The sequence below is a fragment of the Rhinoderma darwinii genome, chromosome 4 (genome assembly GCF_050947455.1).
Source record: "Rhinoderma darwinii isolate aRhiDar2 chromosome 4, aRhiDar2.hap1, whole genome shotgun sequence".
NCBI lineage: Eukaryota > Metazoa > Chordata > Amphibia > Anura > Rhinodermatidae > Rhinoderma > Rhinoderma darwinii.
This window is the reverse complement of record NC_134690.1, coordinates 171226390-171245068: the sequence shown is the minus strand read 5'-3', so window position 1 is coordinate 171245068 and position 18679 is coordinate 171226390. Positions and strand designations below refer to the sequence as shown.

At 39.5% G+C, this 18679-nt stretch overlaps 1 protein-coding gene across 4 annotated transcripts in view; it reads left to right on the top strand.

The window, feature by feature from the left end:
* The window catches only part of ABCC5 (ATP binding cassette subfamily C member 5), a 106221-nt gene that overhangs the window by 10206 nt on the left and 77336 nt on the right, over window positions 1–18679 (top strand). For 3 of the 4 annotated variants that reach the window (XM_075861871.1, XM_075861872.1, XM_075861873.1), the window contains exons 3-8: window positions 4376–4536; window positions 4631–4786; window positions 9099–9246; window positions 12802–13035; window positions 15659–15832; window positions 18078–18225. In XM_075861871.1, the coding sequence (XP_075717986.1) occupies window positions 4376–4536; window positions 4631–4786; window positions 9099–9246; window positions 12802–13035; window positions 15659–15832; window positions 18078–18225 (1021 nt within the window). Of the gene's footprint in view, window positions 1–4375; window positions 4537–4630; window positions 4787–9098; window positions 9247–10508; window positions 12031–12801; window positions 13036–15658; window positions 15833–18077; window positions 18226–18679 lie in introns of those variants that run through there. The other variant, XM_075861874.1, reaches the window with a different exon arrangement.

Below are 18679 nucleotides of genomic sequence, written 5' to 3'. Positions count from 1 at the left end.
AGCTGATCAACGAGCAAACACACGTTCATCAGCTGATCGTATCGTTTATGCAGCAGAAAATATTCTAGTTTTCAGCAGCACATCTCCCTGTGTAAACAGCAAGATGTGCTGCCGACATAATGGTAATGCATGGGGACGAGCGATCATAGTAACGATCGCTCGTCCCCATCCACTACTGATCATGGCTCCTTGTGAAAGGAGCAAACGAGCGCCGATAAATGAGCTGCCTCGTTGATCGGCGCTCGTTGTTACGGTCAAAATTGGCCAATGTAGAAGGACCCTTCGTGTTCATGTAAGCCCACCGTTTGACCTATACGTTAAATATAGACTGGGATGGATGGCTGACGGTGGTAGCTATCCCCAGTCCTGACTAATATGTCAAATGTGAAGATGAAATGCAGTGTGAAAGGGGCCTTCTATGATTATGGAGACAGCCGTGTTGCCTGAGCTGTTGCTCAGAGGGCCGTTATTTGTGGAGAGGTTTATCAGTATACTGTGTTGGCTTTTTCTTTTTTTTTTCTTTTGGTAGTTGTCGAGTGCAGTACTTGGAAATGACAGATCTGCATCCTATAAATAGAAGCCCAGACCAGGTCACAGATCACGGCGGAGGTTGATTGGATACTTTTTATTTCAAATTGTGACATTGTCCAGAACGACAACCTTCACAGATCAATCATGAAGGACAAGTCATTCAGATAACGGCCGTCTGAAATCACTAATGTATGGCCGGCTTTATCTGTACATGGTCTGATGACCAATTGGTGGCCGCTGGGTTCCATCACATATCTATGGCCTACTTAATATATACGCTGCACTATAAAAACACTGTGAGGTCTTGACGATTTTAGTATTTTTTTCAACTGTTTAATTGTTTTCTTTGTGATGTCTTGCATTTGTAAAGTTTAAAACATTCTCTTTCTACAGCAATAGTACTTTGGGCTCGATTGTGATTTTGACTTTTAGGCTAAGTAATGCATTAATACTGAATGTACCGGATAAGGAAGCATTGTCGGCTATTTTTACATTTCTGAGACTAAGGTTGCATTTGACAGTAATTCTCATTGGGTTTAGCTTCACAATGGAAGAATCATTCTGTGCAGTGTTTTATTATGATGAAGCACCATTGAAGAACACTTAGAGAAAGTAGAAGGTGGTTATGACATCTATTTGAGTTCTTTGTTTTATTTTAGGAGTATTCCGTACATTGTGGAAGTTCTTTTTTGATACTTGTCTCTAAATCTTTTGTTAATGCACATAAATTGACTTCAATAATTTTCAGTTTGATTTATTATTTTGATATTGTCTCTTGTGCAAGTCCAGATGTAGAGTGGTGTGCTGGTGTCTCTCGCCAGTGCGGCAATTGCCACATTTATCAACAAGTTGCAGGCTAATATGTGCCAGGCTAAAAACAAAGCTTATATATCAATGTATTTATGCCAGGTTGTGCCCCATTGTATCTCTTCCAGTGCAAACTAAAAAGCTTGTTAACCCCTTAAGCACGCAACTATTTTGGGCCTTATGGAAACTGATATTTTTTATTTATTTATTTTCCCTCCGCATTCCAAAAGACATTTAATTTTTTTTTACGTCGACATAGCCACATGAGGGCTTGATGATTTTCGGGACGAGTAGTATTTAAAATAGTACCATTTTGTTACATATAATGTGTGTTGTATATTAAAAAAAAACACAGCAATTCCACTGTACTTATTTGGGTTTTGTTTTTACACGTTCACCGTGCGGTATTTTATTCCCTGGGTTTATATGATTACAGCGATATCAAATCGATTTTTAATTTTTTATCTTAAACTACTTTTGCACAACAGAAACGCCTAATTTTAAAATCATTTTTATTTGTCGCCGCTTTCCATGCGAATAACATTTTTAGGTGGGATTCACACGACCGGGTCGTTCCCGAGCCCGAGTGTCGGCCGGTAAAATCGGCCATTTTGCCCGGCCGGTTTGCATTAAGTTTTGCATCCGTGCCGGGCTGGGCAGATCCAGACAGTGACATCAGCGGCAACTCCTGAAGGGGAATCCCCATGTGTTCGGGGATTCCGCTTCAGGAGTTTCCCCTGATGTCACTGCCCAGATATGGACAGAGACATCAAGCGCTCTGTCCAGGAGCGGAATCCCCGAAAACACGGGGATTCCGCTCCTTCAAGGAGCTAAAGTGCGGCTAGCACATAGAGCGGGGAGATACCTCCCCGCTCTGCTATAGTGGCGTCGCTAAAGTAGCAGCAGCTGCTAGCGGCGCCATCGAAGGTGTCGCCGGGCCAGGGTGCTTTTCAAGCAGGGGAAGGGAGCCAGCGCAGCGCTCCCTTCCACCTGCTGTACACCCCGGCCCTGCCACACAGTGTACAGCGATGCCATTTGTCAGAATGGCATCAACTCCTCCTCCTCCTCACATGCACTCTGCGCTGTGAGGAGGAGGAGATAGAGCGCAAGCTCCGGAAAACCCGGCCATCACTCGGGACACATCCCGGTGATGGCCGTGTATTACCCGGCCCCATAGACTTCTATGGGAGCCGGGGGGCCGGGTACCCGGGCGAAGATAGCGCATGTCCTATTTTTTGACGGCCGGTTTTTCCGGCCGTCAAAAAATCGGTCGTGTGAATAGCCCCATTAGGGGTCTATTATTCCTAATGCAGCCGGGTGCCGGCCGATTTATGAACGGCCGGCACCCGGCCGGAAAACTCTGCCGTGTGAATGAGGCCTTATTTATTAGCTGTATGAGGGCTTGGTTTTGTGGGACGAGTTAAAGCACTAGCACTATTTTGGAGTACGTTCGACTTTTTATTACATTTTATCCTGTTTTTTTTTTTTGCCAAGGTCATGTTAAAAACAGCGTTTCGGTCATTGTTTTTCTGTGTAACTCTTGTGTTTTTTTGCGGCGTTTAACGTGGTGAATAAATAACGAGTATTTTGTAGTTCTGGTTTTTATGCATTCGGCGATACCAATTACGTGTAGATTTTTGTATTTTAGATTTTATTTTTTTTGCCATAATAAAGCCTTTTACATAGTACAGTTGAAAAAAGACACATGCTCAACCAAGGGAAAAATAATTTTTGTTTATTTTATAACTTTCTATCCTTTTTTTTTTTTTTTTCATGCAATTGTTTTATTCAATAGTACACTGCAATACTTCTATATTGCAGCACATTAGGTTTCCCAGCAGAAAACAGCTTATTGTTGGGTGCCCCAGCACTGGGGAATTTTGTGATCTGCTTATTGTCAAGGGACCTTTCTGACAAGTAGGGATTGCTCAAAGTGGACAACCCTTTTCATGGTAAAGAACACCCCCCCCCCCCCCCCCCCACACACAAAAAAAAAATAGATGCTGGAAGATAAGGAGTTTTTTCCTACTTACCTGATTTTCAGTATACTTGATTCCACCTTAACTTGTTCCTTGGCAGAAATTATTGGTTGCTCAGTCCGCAAACTTTTGATTGTCTTGATTTCACTAATATGAATGAGAAGAACATTAATGCCTGCCCTCTGGGGCTGCACTGAGGTGCCATTACTGTGCATATGCCATCTCCTCTGATAGATATTCATGTGTCTCTTTACAAGTCAGATGTTACTGATGCCCCACTGTGCACTCATACAAGCTGCTTATTTATGTTGCATGTTGTTATTTAGTAGGAGCCTTTATTGTTTACATCCAGTGGATACAATTCTCTCCACGGTCACATGTCCATGGTCATGTGATGGACACACTGGTACATGGCTCTACAGTATGTGTATCAGAGCTGTGTCTTCTAATGATCCCAGCACTTGCAGGACCATGGACAGAATTGTATCCACTGGAAGTAAACTATGAATGTTCCTACTAAATAACAACAAGCAGAGATCTTGCAACATTGAGGGATAAATACAATATTACAGTATATTGGAAAATGATATAACTCAATCATACAAAAAATAATTTGCTGAAACTAGATAATCCCTTTAATATATTTGCCATATATACTGCTGACGTAAATTAGTTTGACTGGCATTTCAAACACGTCTTAATATGTTCCCTCCATTTAGCTAGTATGTCGGTAGCCTTCCTGACGTACACGCCAAACGTGGTGTGCACTTGTCCTTATGATGCGGCAATCTGCGTTATGGGATATCCGGATGCAGGAAAGCTAGCTGTGCATGTTCACCAGTGAACTTTGTGACATGCTGGTAAATCTAGGCTATGCAGCAAGTTCTGTGTACGCTTGCTGAAGTTATTTCCCATGATGTTCATTCTCACTCTGAATTATACTCCGCTGATTAAAATTGTCCAGTTAAAGTCTATTCCTAGTGCTATAAGATTATTCTTTTCTGATACCTGCAGTATTCTTTCCTAATCCTTTGGGTTTTTTTTTGTTTTATTTGCAGAATGTGGACTGCCAGGATGCCTTGGAGACTGCTGCACGAGCAGAGGGTCTTCCATTGGATGTTTCCATGCACTCACACTTGCAGTTCTTGGGTGAAAACCATCACAATAGCAAATACCACTATGGTCTACACTTGCTCAAACCTTTTCGCATTACTTCCAAGTAAGTTATTCTTCTGCGGGCTAGCATGGTTTTATTTTCTTCTTTTCCCCCTCTTAATAAGTGAAATCTTATATTTGCCTTTGTCCTCTTACAGACACCAGCACCCTGTAGATAATGCTGGACTGTTTTCCTTCATGACATTCTCTTGGCTTACGCCTCTGGCACATAAAGCATACAAGAAGGGAGAATTGTTTTTTGAAGATATTTGGCCATTGTCCTGCCATGAGTCTTCTGATATCAACTGTAAACGGTAAGTTATTATTTATGTAAATGCCAGTTTACTATAAACATTATTTTTCAACAATTATTTGATTTAGGCAGAAATGTGTTTATATATCCTTAGAAAGCGAGGAAAGGAACTGTAGTACTCAAGATTATCTCATAGATTGTAAACTCTTGCGAGCAGGGTCCTGAATTCTCCTGTCTGAATTAGGGATGTCACGATACCAGAATTTGGATACCGATACTTCGTTTAGTATTGCGATTTCGAGAAAAGTTCTTCCATTTTCTGATGTGAGGCGCGTGGTGTGATGATGAATTTAACCTCCATGTGCCTCACATTACTAGTGATTACTAGTGATTAACCCCATCATGTTTCTCAGTCATAATGGGTTAATGCATAAGGTACATGATGGGGTTAATTATTATTGTGAGGCACATGGAGGTTAAATTCATCACACCTTGTGTCCCACAATAAGTGATAGAAAGCAGTAAATGATGCAAAAAATTTGTTGTGCAGGTTATTACAGATGCCCCAATACCAAATGTGTGAATATTTTATGTATTGAAACTTATTTTAATGTTTATTGTAAAAAAAGGTGTATTTTTGTATTTTTATTTAACATAACTTTTTTTCTTTAACTTTTTTAAACTTTTAATGTACTGGCATATACAGTGAAGGAAATAAGTATTTGATCCCTTGCTGATTTTGTAAGTTTGCCCACTGTCAAAGACATGAACAGTCTAGAATTTTTAGGCTAGGTTAATTTTACCAGTGAGAAATTATATATATATATATATATATATATATATATATATATATATATATATATATATATATATATATATAAAAAAAACTGAAAATCACATTGTCAAAATTATATATATTTATTTGCATTGTGCACAGAGAAATAAGTATTTGATCCCTTTGGCAAACAAGACTTAATACTTGGTGGCAAAACCCTTGTTGGCAAGCACAGCAGTCAGACGTTTTTTGTAGTTGATGATGAGGTTTGCACACAAGTTAGATGGAATTTTGGCCCACTCCTCTTTGCAGATCATCTGTAAATCATTAAGATTTCGAGGCTGTCGCTTGGCAACTCGGATCTTCAGCTCCCTCCATAAGTTTTCAATGGGATTAAGGTCTGGAGACTGGCTAGGCCACTCCATGACCTTAATGTGCTTCTTTTTGAGCCACTCGTTTGTTGCCTTGGCTGTATGTTTCGGGTCATTGTCGTGCTGGAAGACCCAGCCACGAGCCATTTTTAATGTCCTGGTGGAGGGAAGGAGGTTCTCACTCAGGATATGACGGTACATGGCTCCATCCATTCTCCCATTGATGCGGTGAAGTAGTCCTGTGCCCTTAGCAGAGAAACACCCCCAAAACATAATGTTTCCACCTCCATGCTTGACAGTGGGGACGGTGTTCTTTGGGTCATAGGCAGCATTTCTCTTCCTCCAAACACGGCGAGTTGAGTTAATGCCAAAGAGCTCAATTTTAGTCTCATCTGACCACAGCACCTTCTCCCAATGACTCTCAGAATCATCCAGATGTTCATTTGCAAACTTCAGACGGGCCTGTACATGTGCCTTCTTGAGCAGGGGGACCTTGCGGGCACTGCAGGATTTTAATCCATTACGGCATAATGTGTTACCAATGGTTTTCTTGGTGACTGTGGTCCCAGCTGCCTTGAGATCATTAACAAGTTCCCCCCGTGTAGTTTTCGGCTGAGCTCTCACCTTCCTCAGGATCAAGGATACCCCACGATGTGAGATTTTGCATGGAGCCCCAGATCGATGTCGATTGACAGTCATTTTGTATGTCTTCCATTTTCTTACTATTGCACCAACAGTTGTCTCCTTCTCACCCAGCGTCTTACTTATGGTTTTGTAGCCCATTCCAGCCTTGTGCAGGTCTATGATCTTGTCCCTGACATCCTTAGAAAGCTCTTTGGTCTTGCCCATGTTGTAGAGGTTAGAGTCAGACTGATTAATTGAGTCTGTGGACAGGAGTCTTTTATACAGGTGACCATGTAAGACAGCTGTCTTTAATGCAGGCACCAAGTTGATTTGGAGCGTGTAACTGGTCTGGAGGAGGCTGAACTCTTAATGGTTGGTAGGGGATCAAATACTTATTTCTCTGTGCACAATGCAAATAAATATATATCATTCTGTTTTGTTTTTTTTAATATAATCTATCTCTCACTGGTAAAATTAACCTAGCCTAAAAATTCTAGACTGTTTATGTCTTTGACAGTGAGCAAACGTACAAAATCAGCAAGGGATCAAATACTTATTTCCTTCGCTGTATCTATATTACAGTACATTAGCCTGATAGTACACAGGCAGTTATTAGGACATAACTAAGTATGCCCTAACAACAAGAAATATGGTAGGACAGCCCTGGGGTCCTTCAATGGACCCTGGGCTGTCTGCCCATATATGGTATGTCCTTTAATCGCGTCACAGGAATTCCCTGTGATGCGATCCAAGGGGCAACCTCCATTCTCACTTTCCTCTTGAATGCTGCAGTCCGCTTTGATTGCAGCATTCATGGGAATAGCGGCAGAGATGAGAGATTTCTCTGATCTCCACCAGCGGGGCTGCGGCCGTGTAATACAGCCATTGCCCCGCTCCGGACAGGAAGTGCGCTCGCGGTCAGCATGAGGTGATGCGGCCGGCGCTGCACTAATGAGCGGCGGTTCAGGCACTGAAGACAGAACATGGGGGTGTTTTGCACAGCACCCGCCGTGTTCTGTCTTCAGTGCCTGAACCGCCGCGCATTAGTGCAGCGCCGGCCGCATTGCATCATCCTGACCACGCATACTTGTTATCAGGACTCAGGAGCGGGGCAATGACTGTATCACACAGCCGCAGTCCCGCTCTCATACATTCATGTGTTACTATACTGGGCTACGCAGCTAAGTATCGAAATACATGAAATAACGATATCGAACCGTTTGGGGATGCTGAGTATCGAAGTTTCGATGCATCGTGCATCCCTAGTCTGAATTGTAAATTAGCTTTGTCACTATGTAATGTCTGATATTGTCTGTTTATGTTCCCTCTAAATTGTAAAGTGCTGTGTAATGTGTTCGCACTATATAAATAAAGATTATTATAATATTATCCAAAAATTTTTAGTTTTTATTCACCAAGCATAAAAACACTTGCAATGTTTAAACGCAAATTGGGTCTTTATCAATTTCAATCAGGATGCTTGATAATGACCCAATTTGGGTTGAAACATTGCAAGTGTTTGTATGCTAGGTGAATAAAAACCCACACATTTTTTGGATAATCTGGAATTCTGCAGTTCCTTCCCTCGCTTTGTATGCAATTTGTTTCCCTTGGACGGGGATATCTTTCTCTGCGTGCACCACCCATGATTGGCGAGTTGTCCTTTCCTGCTGGTGAAACCTCCCTTGCTGTGCTGCTGATGTCTTGAATATCCTATGTAATCTTAACCATGAATAACTTCAGTTAAACGTGTCTATCACACTGTGAAGTTCACTAACCCTGCACTTCCAACGAAGAACATTATTTAAAAAAAAACAAACCTACAACTCTATGCAAATGTTGTGATTGGTCAGATTTGAATCCAAAACTCCAGTGCTGTGAGGTAACAACGATTGCCACTGGACAATGGGGCTGCCCCTGCGTAGACAGAGTTAAAGGGGTTGTCCCAAATAAACAGCTATTGTCCATATACCCAATTAGGACACATGGACGTCATTGAGGGGTGTACACATGTCTGTTTCCCTCTATTAGCCAGGTCACAGAGATGCTAAAAAGATCATTTTATTGGACACAACATTTCCACTGAAGGGAAAATATGTGGCCATCTGTAGCTTCCTTTAGCCAAATCCGTTGGGTTTCAGGAGCCATATTAGGGGCGATCAGCTGATAGCCGGGGCAGCTGCTTATTAATAAGTGGTTATGCAGTTGTTAAGACCAACCTTTAAATAATAAAATCCTGTCTCTCTGCAGATTTATACAACTCGAATTGAACATCCATAGATATTTCATATACAATAATGATCTAACCCCTCTTTCCCCAGTGTTAACTGTCGGCAACCAGAATTTTTAAATTTAACTCTATGGCTATAATTTGGAGCAAATGATACATTTTTAGAAAAAACCCACACAAAAACAGCCAGGGTAGAATAGAGTTCCCCTTGGTAGTTAGTTTCACATGTAGACACTACTAGAAAGTTGTATTGTTGTATTTAAGCATCAGAGATGGAGATTTATAGCATCCTATTCACTTTAACATTGTTTAAATGAACACTACTTGAGCATTGCATAATAATGCACATTATTATTATTATTTTTTTTTACAGACTGGAGAAACTGTGGTTTGAGGAGGTGAAGGAGCGAGGAGGAGACGAAGCCTCTCTTCGGGGTGTTGGGTGGAGATTCTGTCGCACAAGGCTGATCATCTCCATCATGTGCCTGATGCTCACTCAACTGGCTGGCTTCATTGGTCCAGTAAGTAGTTTCCACCCTGTTTCATGTGCCCAGAGGTAATATCATCTTTAGATTTTTTTATTTTATTTTGGCTTTTTTTTTTTTTCCTTTCTCTCTCGCTGTGCGCTCTTTGCCCTACTAGTTAGTTCTTTAGTTTAGATTTTCAGAATTAGTCCTGGTTTAATTTCTTTTTGTGTAGTGTACAGTTGGCCTCTGGCAAATACAACACATTGCAGAACCAGGGACCCAATGATGACACACACACACACATACACACACACACGCTATGTTTTATTTAATATAAAGTAGTAGTGCCGGCTTATGCCTGTCACTAAGGACGTATTATCTGTGCAGAACAAGCGTTCTCTTGCTTAATGTAAGACAAAATAAGCAAGAATTACTTTTCTTAAACCCTCAGTAGGTACCATATACCTCACATTATTCCCACAGTGGTTGTATGTGCATGTATCCAGAAAGCCATAGTATCCTATTCTCTCCAATGCTACTTATTGCCAATTTTTCCTAAGGTGTAGAGCAATTCACTGCTTTTTAGTACTAATTTTCAGTGTGCTGTTTAAAGATGGAGGTGCAATAGATGGGTAAGTACATATGGGGCACTGTTAAAATTTGTTAAAATATTTTTTATCTATTTTATTTTAAATTTTTACTAGCAACTTTTTTTTTTTTCATGAGGATACAATTGTTATGGTAATGTTGAGTCTAAAGGTGTAGGTGTACTGTTAATCTTAGAATGCCCCAAACTTAACAAAACAAACTTCATTAAGAAGAGCTTCTGTCATTGTTACACTACATAGGTAATGTAATGTAATAGAGAATATAGGATTTCATAGAGGACAAGGCTGTATTAGTTTTGTCTGTGTTGGTTCCATTGTCTCTAGATCAAGGTTAGGAAGCTACATGCATGTTAAATATTTAATGGATTTAGTAATGTTGGTATTTTATGGCTACATCAGGTGATCTGATTTTATCTTATTGCAAATGTGCAAATTTATCTTATTACAAAACAAACCATGCCTTCCTGTAATATGAAGTATACCATGGTAGAAACCCGTACCTGTTCTAGTCCATAGGAACAAAATGAGTGCCACTGGGCAACTAATGCATGATACTCTTAGAGCTGTTATGTGTGGACCCTTGATTTGTGAGCAGTAGGCATACATATCTTCTGCGTTTAAACATTTATTTTTTTTAAGCCATTTTGGGAAGATTGCTTTAGTAGTTTCTCTTCTTTCCTTTTATTTTTTTAATGATCCGATATGGAGTCATATGATTCTCTACCGCTTAGAAAATCCTTTGGCAGATGACCTCCAATCCCAAGGTGAAATATTTTTGTACTTGAAAAGTTGGTTTAAAGGCTGTACCAGATAAAAACAATGAGAATATTTGGAGATCTGGAAGGTACAATACTCTATTTTATACTCTACTGTATATTTGAGAGCTAGAAGACTATTGGATTGGACCATAAGAGTACATTGGTTTTGTTTTACATGTTTTTGTCTCTTTAATCCAACCTCTCCTGTTTTCCATGTGAGACGCTGGACTAATGGTGGGGTGGGAGAGGGGTCATTACTAACGTAACCTCTGTAGTGGAACCAATGACAGAAGCTATTCTTTAGAATTTCCAGGGTGGCAGTTCTGCGGCCAGATTCAGCCAGGCAAGCTGGGCAGAAACACACGCAATGCAAGATTAAGGTAAGGTTTTATATATTCCACGGGAATGCTTACAACCACAAGAAGCTTCAGCCTATGGTAACATTAATCTGCAGAGATTCTCCCATTAACTCTTAACAGTGCTTTCATTATTTGCTTCCCATTCTACATATGTTTTTGTTTTTTTGTTTTTTTTCACCTGGTTGATAAATTTAAAATTGTGAATGCTGAGCGTTTCTTTTATTATCCTTTTTTTCATTGGATATAGAACGTACTGCTTTTTCTTGAGTCTCTGCCTGGCGTCAGGAGGTGCGCAAACCTCCTACAGTGCCTCTGCAAGGCTCTCTAGAAGCAGGTCTTCAGTTATCTTGCTATATCTGTGTTCTTTTTTTTATTTTTTTTATTATTATTTTTGTTTTTTCTTATATGTATCCGGTGTCTTAAAAGTAGACTGCTTCATCCTTCAGTGCCAAAATTTTATACAAGCAGGTACCCCAGTACTCCTTTCCCAAACAAGCAGCCTTATTTGCAGTCTCTCCGCCTTTCCAAGTGCTGCCTTTCCCTTATACAATTATGAGCTGAAAGTTACCCCAACAGGGCTGATTTGGGGAAACCACAAGGACATGGACTCATCGGACTCATCCTGTAATAGGAAAGGCAGGCTGGGTAATGCGTAACCTCAGGTTCCTCCATACCTGCCGATGGCATACGCTCTCAAAGCTTTTCATAATCTGTGCCAGCCACATGCCAACTGATTGCTTGATTGGCTCCGCTTGAAAGACTGATGTACAAGGACTAGAAGAGACTCAAAAGATTCCAGCCATCCTATTACCGTTCTGATCTTGAATCTTTGTTTATCGTCTTGATAAAATCTCTTTTGGTCATCTTGATGATGAATTATTGGATACAGCTCAAGAAAATTATGAATAGGAGTTTTTTTTTTTTTCTCTTATACTTTTTTCCAGAACCAGTTCGAATGGATTGTTAGAATGTTTGAGATATGTATATTACCCACTTGCTCTCTTGTTTTGTTTCTGAATTGTATGTGATTCTGTTATTACAGAAGTGCTTGTTGGAATCTGTTTGGTGAAATACAACCCCACTCCCTTAATAAAATTTTGTTTTTTCCCCTAAGTTCATAGTTTTTTTATCCATAATAGTTAACTGTTCACTTGTTGGCGCCATAGCTTTGAAGTAGTGTAAATTAATGAATTTATTTAGAGAGAAAGAAAATGACAAATAGGAAAGATCATTATGAAAAAGCCGGCTGGAATATGAACCATTCAGAGCTTTTGGTATAGTGGAAGACTTTACTGGTTGCCTGGGTAAGCGTAATGTGTCCGGAGTACACAATTGGCTTTGTATTGCTTTAACTTGCTTGTGTCTTCTTCTTTTTTTTTTTTTTTTTTTTTTCTATAATAATAAACTGCTGATATTTATTTTCAGGAATTTATTGCCAAATTGTCCTTCTCTTCCCCGTACAACTGTAGGTACAATTGTTCCTTTTTATCCAATGCGCACGTTGAAAAAAATGTATAAAATATTTGCATTAAGTTTTTTTGTTTTTTTTAATTTTTTTTTGTTTTTTGTTTTCCTTTTTTTTTTTAAATGCCTCTGTTTTCTGTTAAACTAGTTTTATATTGATATTGTCTAAACTTCTCATGAAGTAAGTTTTATGTTAAGTTAGAGTGCTTTGAATCCTGTCACAACTTTTATGAAGGTTTATGTGTAACTAAATTGTATTTTGTCTGTTCTCTGTACCTTCTATCCATTGTCTCCAAATGTTACACACTTTCCTTCAACAGTACTATTTTCCTGGCAGTATTCTAACTTAGCATAAAGCTTGGTGAAATTGTTGTGAAAAGGGTGCAGACTCCTCATGCCTCTTTGCCTCTCTCCCCGTAGGCGTTCGTAGTGAAAAGCCTCTTGGAATATACCCAGAATAGTGGTACGGAACTCTCATACAGCTTGTTGTTAGTGTTTGGGCTTCTCATGACAGAGATTGTCAGATCTTGGTCCCTGGCACTCACATGGGCTTTAAATTATCGAACTGGTTCCCGTCTTCGAGGAGCGATACTTACCATGGCCTTCAAGAAGATTCTTAAGCTAAAGAACATAAAGGAAAAATCACTGGGAGAGGTGTGTTCTCAGCTCCGTTTTAAAGCACAGTTTTGCTTGCGTTTTCTACTAGCGATTTAAAAATTAAGTTGCCGTTTATTCAGTTAACTTGGAAAAGTTTTGCTTTTTCTCTTTGCTGTAATATGTTCTATGTTATGTGTTTTTGTTTGTCCATAAAAAGTGTTTTTATGGTACCTGACCGGACTCAATATTTTGTTTTGTAAACATAAGATTAACCCCCTTCCCGCCACAGCCCTTTTTCAGATTTTCATTTGTTTTTTCCTCCCCACCTTCCAAAAGCCATAACGTCTTTATTTTTCCGTCGATTTAGTCCTATGAGGGCTTGATTTTTGCGAGACGAGTTGTAGTTTTTCGTAGCACCATTTATTTTGCCAGATGATGTACTAGGAAACGGAGAAAAAAGTATTTGTAGGGTAGAAAATGAAAAAGCAGCGATTCCTCCATGTTTTTTTGCGCGACGTTTTTACGGAATTCACTGTGCAATTAAAACAACATGTTAACTCTGTTCTGTGAGTCAATACGATTACGGCGATACCAAATATATATATAGATATATATATCTATATATATATAGTTTTTTCTATATTTTACTACTTTTACAAGTAAAAACCTAAGTGTAAAAAAGAAAATTCCGAGAGCTATAACTTTTTTATTTTTACGTTGATTAAGTGGTATGAGGGCTTATTTTTTGCGGGATAAGCTGTAGTTTTTAATAATACCATTTTGGTGTACATGCGACAGTTTGATCACTTTTTATTTCATTTTTTTGCGGAGGATTAGGTGACCAAAAAATAGAGATTTTGCCATTTACAATTGTTTATTTTTTTTACGGCGTTCACCGTGCGGGTTAAATAATGATATATTGTTATAGTTCAGACTTTTACGGACGCAGTGATACCAATTATGTTTATTTTTTTTACTATGCTCTAGGGGGAAAATGGGAAAAGGGTTTTTTGAACTTTTAATGTAATTTTTTTTTATTTATTTATTTACACAAAAAAAAAAACTAACTCCTTTTTACTTTTTTTCTTATTAGTCCCCCTAGGGGACTTCAACCAGCGATCGTTAGATCGCTTGCACGATCTACTGCAATACTAATGTATTGCAGTATATAGTGATCCTGACAAAGATGGTGGACCTGGAGGCCTTCATTAGGCCCCCAGGCAGCCATAGCAACCATCGTCCCCCCGCGATTGCGGTGCGGGGGGCGCGATGAGCTGTTGGAGGGGGGTCACCCCCTCTTTCTAACGATTTAAATGCTGCGGTTGCTAGCAGTCTGAAGTGTTGGCTTGTTACAGCCGACACCCGCATCGTATGGAGCGGGTTCACTACGTGAGCCCGTTCCATACTTCCCATACCCGACTTTGGCGTATGGATACTTCAAATGTCGGGAAGGGATTAATGTAGGTAAGTAGTTTTTGTTGCATGAAATACATGATTGGGGTTTTCACTGCATTTTTCTGCATTCAGGTCACAGCCAACAATGATCTATTGGCTAATGGCTTTAGATCACTTTCACCTGCAATATAGCAATCTGTCTATTAATATAAATGCTGGTAAAATACGGACTATTCCTTTAGATCCCAATCCAGTGCAGTAACTGCATCCACATTAAAGAATAAAGCATTCAAAGTAAGCGCTGTGTTTGACAATTTTTGTGATGGACAACAGATTATTTCAGTTCCCTAAAATGTGAGGCCCTGTTTACATCACTAGTTTTATTTACATTTAAGGTTAATGTCGGGAAAGCTCCCGACGTAAATGCTAAACTTGTTTAAGGGGCTCCATTGTCAGACGGAGGCCAACACAGTATCCTCTTGGTTTCCGTCTGGCTGGTATACATCCATATCAAAGCAAAAAAAAAAAAAAAAGTATGAAATAGCGTAGGAGTTCAGTAAAACACTAATATGTTACATTTTTTTTTTTATCATGGCATTTTATGGGTGACTGATGGCATCTGTTAAAGGATACGTCATTCGCTTTTCATGACCGTCTATAAAACGCATGCCATTGCAGCTTGTGCGTTGAATGGATGCCTAACAGTTTAACAGATATGCCATGAATAGTGTCCTGATAGTTTACCGCATCTTTTCCCGGCAGAATACGTCAAGGGTAGAAAAAACATGTATTGTGAACATAGCCTTACAAGGTCAGCGTGATCTAGTTGCGCTCTCTATAGTGTAATCTACAGATGTATATTGGAATAGAACCTAAATTAGGAGCTTCACTTTGTCAGATTGTACCGCTCTAAAAGGCCACACTAAAACTTAAGAGATAATCTCTATCTAGGACATGAATGTCTTGACAGGTAGAGGTTACACTTTTGGGACCTCACCTATCGGGAAAACGCTGATACGGCCTACTGTTTCCAACTTGTATAAATTACAATGGAGAGAGCATCATTCATGTCTGATCTCATGTCTTCTGGAGTGCCCAACTAGGGATATGCCATAAATGTCTCAGATTAGAATCCCCTTTAAACGATCACTCTGGGTATAAATTGTCAGAGGAAAGTGTTATTTTTTTTTATCTCTGTTAATTTTAAAACAAAATTGTCAAATCTTTGTTGATTTGATCGTGGTTTAAGTACAGGTTTTAATATGTACCATGTTCTCATTTACAGCTGATAAATGTTTGCTCCAGTGATGGGCAGCGAGTGTTTGAAGCTGCAGCTGTTGGCAGTCTTCTGGCTGGAGGGCCCATAGTTGCAGTTCTTGGAATGGTGTACAACGTCTATATATTGGGTCCAACTGGCTTCCTCGGCTCTGCAGTGTTTATCCTATTTTATCCGGCTATGGTAAGTTATTTCATACAATTTTTCAATTGGTCAATGTTTTGCTGCTTTTTTTTTTTTTACGAAGTGACCACAAATAATTTATTTTCATTGATAGTAGATAACTGTTTCTGAACATTTCCCATTTGTTTTGCACGATTTCATTTCGATCATTTATTTACATTGGCATATGGCTCCACGTTAGAGCTGTAAATTTAGGACCGAAAACGCCAACACATGCCCCCAGGAAACCTGTCTTAAAAATAAGGTGGAAAAGTTTCCTGGCATCGTTCTGATGTGTTAACCCCTTAATGACCAGCCTATTTTAAACCTTAATGACCAAGCCATTTTTTAAGTTTTTCCATCGTCGCATTCCAAGAGCTATAACCTTTTTATTTTTGCGTCGGTATAGCTGTATAAGGTCTTGTTTTTTGTGGAACAAGTTGTATTTTTTAATGGCACCATTTTGAGGTACATATTATTTATTGATTAACTTTTTTTGGGGGGGGGGGATAGAAAAAAACCTGAAATTTCGTCACACTTTTTCGGGTCTTAAATCTACGCCGTTTACCGTGTGACATAAATAACACAATAAGTTTATTCAGCGGGTTGTTACGATTGCAACGATACCAAATTTGTATAGTTTTTGTATGTTTTACTACTTGCACAGTAAAAACGCTTTTTTTTTCAAAATTATTTGTTTTTGTGTCTATTTGAAGAGCCGTAACGTTTTTATTTTTTCGCCGATGCTGTTGTATGAGGGCTTTTTTTTTTTGCGGGAAGACTTGTAGTTTTTATTGGTAGCATTTTGAAGTAGATGCGACTTTTTGATCACTTTTTATTACATTTTTTTTAAAGTCCGGATTCACAGAAAACGGCAATTTTTCCGTAGTTTTTTTATTACATTTTTTACGGCGTTCACCGTGCGGGTTAAATAATGTAATAGATTTATAGTCGGGGTCGTTACGGACACGGCGATACCAAATATGTGTAACTTTTTTACTTTATTTTGGTTTTTTAATAGTAAAGCAGTTTGTAAGGGGAAAAGGTGGGGTTTTCATTTTTTTTCACATTTTTTTTAAAATTAACTTTATTAAACTTTTTTTTTTACTTTTTTACTAGTCCCACTAGGGGACTTTAATATGCGATTCTCCGATCACTATTATAATACACTGCAATACTTTTGTATTGCAGTGTATTACTGCCTGTCCGTTTAATACGGACAGGCATCTACTAGGTCATGCCTTTGGAGACACAGAGACTCGGCGATCGTATCGCCAGGTGTCGGTGGCTGGCATTGTTGTCGGGCACTGTGGCTGGCATTGTTGTGGGGCACTGTGGCTGGAATTGGGGTACTGTATCTATACCATATTGCCCGAATATTACCCAGGAAATGTACAGTTAAAGGCAAAACTTTTGTTTCTCATCTTTTATGCTACAAATTATGGGTGCCTCTTATGGTACAGTGTGTCCTATAGTCTGAAAAATATGATAAGGCCTCCTGCACATGACCGTAGCCATGTGCACGGCCGTGATTTTCGGGTCGGCATGGGGCGGAGTGTCACCCGCAAGCCGCCCGCAAATCGCGGGCCGTGCACATGGCCGCGGCCATTATTTGCTATGAGCCTGGACTGCAGAACACGGCCGTAATAAGACTTGCTCGTTCTTTCTGCGGTCCGGGCTCCTGGGCCGTGCACGGACCGTGGAAACCACGGTCATGTGCATGGCCCCATAGGAATGAATGGGGCCGCAATTCTCCCGTGGATTTTCGGGGGAATTGCGGCTGCAAAAGCATGTTCGTGTGCATGGGGCCTTACACTGTTCATCTGGTTTTGTGCATCTTGTGCTGTTAAATTGGATGCTCACCGCACGTACTTGACTGTCTTCGTCATTGTGTTTTTATTTCTGATGGCACCGTGTCTTCCTGGACAATCCTTTTTAAGTTGCAATTTTTTTTTTTGTGCCATCTTCTCACGCCCCCTGTTGCCTGAAAGAGAGGCTTTGCACACAAGCCTGTGTAGCATGGAGATGCAGTCTATTGCATGACTGATGTTATCACTCCTGCTAGAAGTATTCAAATGTTAGTAACTTGAAGTACCATAGCCTGAAAAATACAGTAAATAGGGGATAATAATTAGGTTCTACTAAATTTAAATTTGTCTGTGATGTTATTGCAGTGAAGTTAACACACTTGGGACAGCAGTTGGTTTCTTACATTCTCATCAGAATAATGCGTTCGTAAACATGGCTTTATTATTTTTTTGTGCAGATGTTTGTATCCAGACTCACTGCATACTTTAGAAGAAAATGTATTTCAGTCACGGATGAACGTGTTCAGAAGATGAATGAAGTCCTAACTTACATCAAATTCATTAAGATGTATGCTTGGGTGAAAGCAATCTCCCAAAACGTGCTGAGTGAGTACAGAGTTCTTTCCGGGAAACTGGATTTTCAACTAATTTATTATTTTTATTGTCGCAAAACAAAAGTCCATTTCACTTTAACCCCTTAATGACCGGGCCTGAAAACCTCTTCATGACCAGCTAAATATTTCTGTTTTTGCCTCTCTGCCTTTCAGCAGCCATAACTTTTTTTATTTTTTCATTGACGTGGCTGTATGAGGCCTTGTTTTATGCGAGAAAAATAGTATTTTTTTTTTCCACAGTTTGGGGGCTAAAAAAAAATTCTCGACATTGTTTTCCTTGTTTATTTTTTATCCCGTTCACGTTTCACGCTAAATAACCCATTAGATTAATTCTTCAGGTTATTACGGTCGTGTAGATACTTAATATGTGTCGTTTTTATTTAGTGTAGGGGCAATAAAATGTATTTTATGCAAAATAATGACTTTTTTTAGGACTTTTTTATTTA